Below are 6794 nucleotides of genomic sequence, written 5' to 3' on the forward strand. Positions count from 1 at the left end.
TATGGCAATTGCCATACTGCCATACTACACTTGTGAAAGTAAAATCTGTTGGGCTCTTTTTGGCATCAAGACAATTATTCTTATTGCCACATTGCCAGACAGGACACTGTTAAAAAAAAAAAAAAAAAAACACTGGTTGTGATTGGGTTGGTACAATTCAACCAGTTGTACTGTATAGCAAGGTACAGTACGTTTCTGTATCGTGTTTTAAATCTGTGCTCCATGTGCCCCCCTTTTAACTTTGAGCACCTGCCCCTCCAATGGTCTCTGCACGTCTCTTATCAGCGGGTCCGGTCCAGTGCAGTTCCTGGTGTTCATTGAAATGGTCACGCTCCAGATCCTCGTCCTTTCTACACATTTGGCTCTGGGTTTGGTGCTCTTTGCTCACTTCACAGAGGGAAATGGTGTTACAGGTTAAAGGTTCCCACTGGTAATAAGTTTACCAGGTGCTCTTGGTTGCACACTCAGTAATATGCAAGGTAAGAATTGAAATAAGTCGATTATAGAATAACTTCGACATGGCAGGAAAAGGACGAACATCTTTAACATAAAGGCTGCAAACAAGACTTGAACCATTCTTTCTGTGAAGAACCGCTCCAGCATCATGATGCTAAACTGTTAGTTAAAGATATTTCTCTAACTTAACCAGTAGTTAAGAAGTATTTATTTACATTATGAGCAAAGTCATACAATTTCACTTTTCAAAGTAAAACTTAATCTAGGTTTAAACATTAATCTAGGTTTAAATATTAATCTAGATAATTATTGACATTTTGAGGTCAATGAGTGTCCCGTTTTGTGGCCAAGTGTTTCTCAATGTCCCTAAGTAACGGCTTAGATGTTAAAACTTTTTTACACTTTACCTCTTTAAATATCAGATATAAACAGGATCTCCAACGTTATTTCCATGATTTTCTTCTGGTTCCTGCAGCGAGAACAAGGCAGACAGTGGTGGTGGAGACGTGCTGTTATCTAGAGCTATCAAAGAGGTATGTGCCAAGTGGAGGGGGAAACGCTGTGCACAGCATAATTAAAGCATATCTTACAGCAATAGCAATAATATTAAGGATTATACATTTCAATAGATGATGTAAAACCATGGAACAGATTAGGTGTTTAATTAGAGAAACATACAAGCAAAAACTATATTATGGAAAACAACCTGTTCCTCCTAAAAAACAAAAGCACTATTGCTTCTACTAAATCTTTTTGGAGAGTTATTTAGACTTATTGTAAAAGTATCACTAAAATCCCAAAACATGTATGTTTATTTTTCAACCAAAAATATAGAATTGTAAATGACTACTGCATGCTTGATCTTAAAGAAATGTTTACTATTGTTGCAATAAATTTGATGCACGAAAAGAAATTTAAAATTTGTACATATAATAAAATACTGATCTGTCTTAAATCATTAGTTCATAGATTTGAAAAGAGATGCTAATATTAAGCAGAGGAGGATTTAAAATTATAAATGCATTTTTATCCTTTTGCCACTGTGATGTTGTTAACACATTTCAAACATTGTTATTAATAATTAATACGATTTGATAAATATGACAAATAAATGTAGTTTTATTTTCCTTTTAACTATCATTTAACTTCTCTTACTGTATATTATATTGAGAATACTTCATGACTCTTAAACTTTCCATTTTCATTTTCCTGAGTGTGTCAGCAAATACGATTCTTTGTTATTTTAGATTTACCATTACCTGCACTATGCCTTTCTCTACAATTACAATGATTATAGCATCTTGATGATTTTTGCTGATGTGTTTTGTTGACTTTCTTTTCTGTTGCCGATGATTGCCAATCACATGGGTGCAAATGGCAAATTCTTTTTAAACTTAAAAAAAAAATTTAAATCAGGTTACAACTTGCTTTGTTTTTGCATGAAAATTGCTCATTTAGTAATAAAATGTCACAGGGGATGGCATGGAGGACTGGATGACATCCCCCTTCTTAAAAAAAATCTTAAAATTCATCCCCCTTCTTAAATTACCAGTCCTCCATGCCATCCCCTGTGACATTTTATTACTAAATGTGTAAAATTTCTACTTTATATTAACAGAAATGCCCTTTCACCATTTGGTGGGCTGTTAGGCTTACGAGTAGTCTGAGCAAAATAAATCAAAGAAGTGTCCTACCATGGCTATAAAGCTAATCCCAGTGGGAAATGTGTCCTCTGCATTGGTCTCTAACTCTGTAGGGGCAGTGATAGCCATGCCAGTCCAGGTACTGACTGCAGTTCTACTGTAAGGTGCCTTGGTAAAGGTCAATGACTGACGTACCTGACATGTAACAACTATACCATGCATACTGCTTTAGGTTATTAGGCTATGTATGCCTCTGAAAAAAAAATCCAGCAACTAGACTACTGCTTACAGGCCCTTGTAGAAGGTGTCTTTAGCACAGAGGGACCGTTTTTTTTCTTAGCATTCAACTTTTTAGTGCATTTGTGGACATGAAGTGTAGAAGGAACTACTCACTTTTAACTTACAGTACTTTTCAATCCAAAGTTCAACCACATCATTGCCCACTATAGGTTGTGCAATGATGTTTGCATCTTTAAATTTCAAAATATTTTGTTTACTTTCTGTTTTTTTTTTTTTTATGTAGAGCATAATCATGTACTCTCCCTGGATTTTAAAGTTTGATTAATGTCATCAATTTTTATGTTTGATACAGAAAATATGTCATACCCAGTCAGACTGAGACTGCTGCCCAGTGCCAGATGTTTATTTGATGAGCCTGTTGTGTTGAAAATTGCTGGGCTCAGGTCCAAACAGGTGGTCACCATTAGAGCCTCAACTACTGATGAGAGAGGACTGGAGTTCACTTCCTCAGCCAACTACAGAGCAGATGGTTGCGGGGAGATTGATCTGAGCAGAGACCCCTCGGTTGGTGGAAGTTACCTTGGAGTGGAACCTATGGGTTTGTTTTGGTCAATGAAATCACAAATCTTGCACAAAGATTTTCGTAAGACAAGAGCAGTGGATCCTATCAAGGTGAATTTTTCAATTCACGAAGAGAAAGGCAAGATGTTAGCAGAAGTGACAAACGAAAGGTTTCTAATGGGAGATGGGGTCAGCCGACTTCCTGTGAAAGAAGGGAACATTGATGGAGTCCTGTTCACCCCTCCAGGTTGGTACGAACGAGTGTATATATACCACACTTTATATTTACTGGTTGTTCAAAGCTAAGTTGAAAACCAGCTATTGAGCAAAGAAAAGGAATCAAACTGATTGATAATTTATCCATAAGATTCTGTGATGTTCTTGACATGGATTTTAATTTCAGAAAATTTTCCTGATATCAGATCTTTAAAAAATATATATATATTTACATATTTTAGAAGATTAGGTGGATTTTCTTTTTTTGTGTAAGATGCATTTTGCTTTTTTCAGGAAAAGGTCCATTCCCAGCTGTGTTAGATCTGTATGCCTATAGGTCTGAGAAAAGAGCCTGTCTACTGGCCAACAAAGGCTTTGTTACTCTTTCAGTACCTGTGAATATAGACAGTCAAAAACCAATTCACCTGGACCATTTTGAAGATGCAGTGGATTTCTTACAACGACTGCCTAAGGTATAAAGTGTTTTTTCTATGTTCTACACTCAAGGAAAAACTTGACAATGATCCCATGTGTTATTCTGTTCACTTAAGATTTTAAACCTGAAAAGTTGGCTAAAATATTGCAGAAAAGAACACATCATGTCCAAGAACAAGATGAAACAAAGTTACTGATATCTATCAGTTTAGAGAGGGTTGCAAAGTCAATTCTAACGTTTCTGACTCCAGTGGGCCACCACTCACAAGAAAGACGCAAGAAAGCACCAGAAAAACAGAATGAACATTGGTTTGATTGATTGATTGATTGATTGACTTTATTGATCTTACAGTTAAGACATGTACTTGTTACATCAGCTCAAATACCCTTCTGCTGAACTACCTGTTTTTACATGCGTATTTACATAGATGGATATTTATATATATGGTTATTGCACTGGGTGTCAAATATAGAGAAACGGTTATTGCACAGAGTATCAAATGGTAAAATGCACATTATACATTGAACATTATATGACTATGAAGTTATGACTGTGATCTTTGTTGTTTTGTTCAACAGGTGGACGGTAAAGGAGTTGGCATTCTATCAAAATCAAAGGGAGGAGAAGTTGCTCTTTCCCTTTCTGCTTTTGTGAGAGGTGTGAAGGCTGTGGTGTGGATCAATGGTTGCTCAGCCAACACAGGTCTACCACTTTACTATAAGAAAAAACAAATTCTTCCTGCTTTAATGTTTGATCATAAGAAAACATTTTCCACTAACTCTGGTGCTGTCATTTCCAAGTACGCGATGCATGACCCTCTGAAAGCGGAGAACAGGGACTGCCTTGTCCCAATTGAACAAGCTGGTGGAAATTTCCTCTTTGTGGCTTCAGGGGAGCACCTCATCTCGGACAGGAAGGCCTATATGGATAACATGGTGGAGAGACTGAGGCATCATGGGAAGGACAACTTTGAGACTCTGAGTTATCCTCAAGCCGGACACTATTTAGAACCCCCTTATGGACCTTTCTGCCGATCCAGCCTCAATGTAATTCTTGGTGGGCCAGCTCTTTGGGGGGGCAAGCCCAGGTCCCATGCTGCAGCTGAAGTCCACCTGTGGAGAGAGATCCAGAAATTCTTTAGGAGTCATCTTACTTGTGAAACTGCTCCGATCAAACCGGAATGACATTTACTGTACAGATTTGATCAAAGGCTAGATAAGGTAGTGGATTGACAGAGAAAACTGGCCATATATATATATATATATATATATATATATATATATATATATTAGTGACTGTGAATCATAAATAACAACATGCCTGCAAATTCTTAGTCCTTTGGGTCATAGCAACCGCAAAACAAACTTTAATTGGAGGCAATTTTTCAGTTCTGTAAACTTGCATTAGAGAACCCTGTAACTGGAACGCTGATGCTTTTAAAACCTGGTGGTCCATCATCCTAGGATTTCATGTCATATGTAAATCAATGACCCATCTATTGTTTCCCAGGTTGTTGGACTGTTTTTTTCTATGAGTTTTATGTTTGGCAATTTGATAGGTGATGAAACTGCTTCTGTAACCCCCCAGGAACGAGCTCCAGGACCGACTGATAGATTCTTTGAAGCTAAAACAGCAATCCACCGCCTTGTTTAGAGATGGATCTTCTCTTTTAATAAAGATGACTTCCTTTCAAATACCCAAATCCTTCTGTCCAAAATCTAAACATTTTGATCTTCAAAGGTTTGCTCTTCAGGTGGAAGTTTACAGCTGAATCTTGCCCAGAGCTACTGGCACTCCCGTTTAGCCATACAAATGGATGATAAGCCTTGATGTGCTTAAAAACATCAGCACTCTAACTACATATTGCCCTAGAGCGAGCCAACAGAACTGACAAAGACTTATCCAAGAGTAGGTTTGCATAAGGACCATAGGTACATGTCCCTACAAAATTCTGAACTGATCTACTTGTCCCTACCAATAGTTCTATGTGAATAACATAATTATAATTTACAATACAGCATTGTTGCAGCAGTCGCTTATTGCCCTTTTGTAGATCCTCAGCCGCTCCGTTTGACTGCCTGCCTGGTCTTTCCTGTCCCTTTAACTTACTGTTTAACTCCACTCTCATTGGTTGTTCTGCCTCAAGTTCCACCTTCTTTCTTCTTGATTGGCTGTTTTCTAGTCCGTATGCGTGTGCATGCGTCTGCTTGAAGCGTAAAATGGTCAATGTACTCCTGCTAGTTACTGCAATTGATATTAGGCTATGAAACTAGTCCTAATTAAAATAACTAAATATTATCTACATAAAAACAGGCATAAGCTGCTGATTGCAGTTCTGTAAGAAGCAGGAGAGTGTTTTGATTTGTGGAACTTGAGAAATGTAAGTAACCAACGTTAGCATCTCAAAATAACCTTTAATTCTGAAGTATAATACATTTTTATTAACAAAACCTTTTTTTCTTTTATAAAACTAAATATTCTGAGTCAGNAAAGCATTTGTAATTGCAATAAGTTGTTGGGAGGAATGGAGAATTACCTGGCAGAATTGAAGGGGTGCAAAAACATTTGGCCAGCACTGTAATTGGTTAACATTCAAGTGCAAAAAGAAAAAGAAAAAAAAATAAAAAAAACTTGAAATAAAAGAACTCCAAACCAAAAAGGAAGAAAAATTTAAGCCGAAACAAAAAAAAAAAAAACCAAAAAAAACCCAGCTGGTTAACAATGAGATCATTTTAGAAATAGGCAGCAAACACATTTCCTTGTAATATAGTAACTTTCTCTGAGGTTAATTTGATCATTCTGTTGTTTTCTTTGTCTTTTGCAGGCGAGCAGTAAAGGCGTTGGAGTAATATCTCGATCGAAGGGGGGCGACATTGCTCTCTCACTCGCTGCTTTTGTGCAAGGGGTTGAAGCTGTGGTGTGGATTAACGGCTGCAGCGCCAACGTCGGCATTCCCCTCTATTATAAGAACCGTCAGATCCTCTCGCCACTGATGTTCAACTTCAGCAAGGTGATTCCCACCGAGTCGGGCGCTAACATTATTAAGTACGCTGTTGAAGACCCTCTGGCTGAGGAGAACAAGGGCAGCGTCGTTCCCATTGAACGAGCCAATGGACATTTCCTCTTTGTGGCTTCTGAGGACGACCTGAACTGGGACAGCAAGGGGTACCTGGACGACATGGTGGAGAGACTGAAGCGCCATGGGAAGAAGAACTTTGAGAGCATTACTTACCCTGCAGCCG

The 6794-nt window shown here is 37.9% G+C and overlaps 1 protein-coding gene across 1 annotated transcript in view; it reads left to right on the plus strand.

The window, feature by feature from the left end:
• Positions 1-4736, plus strand: part of LOC107092375 (acyl-coenzyme A thioesterase 1-like) — an 11598-nt gene extending 6862 nt beyond the window's left edge. The window contains exons 2-4 of the mRNA XM_015386830.1: positions 2783-3147; positions 3411-3589; positions 4131-4736. Of these exons, the coding sequence (XP_015242316.1) occupies positions 2783-3147; positions 3411-3589; positions 4131-4736 (1150 nt within the window). The remainder of the gene's footprint in view (positions 1-2782; positions 3148-3410; positions 3590-4130) is intronic.
• Positions 4737-6794: the final 2058 nt, after the last annotated feature.

Source organism: Cyprinodon variegatus, unplaced genomic scaffold (genome assembly GCF_000732505.1).
Source record: "Cyprinodon variegatus isolate N-32 unplaced genomic scaffold, C_variegatus-1.0 Scaffold17, whole genome shotgun sequence".
Lineage (NCBI taxonomy): Eukaryota > Metazoa > Chordata > Actinopteri > Cyprinodontiformes > Cyprinodontidae > Cyprinodon > Cyprinodon variegatus.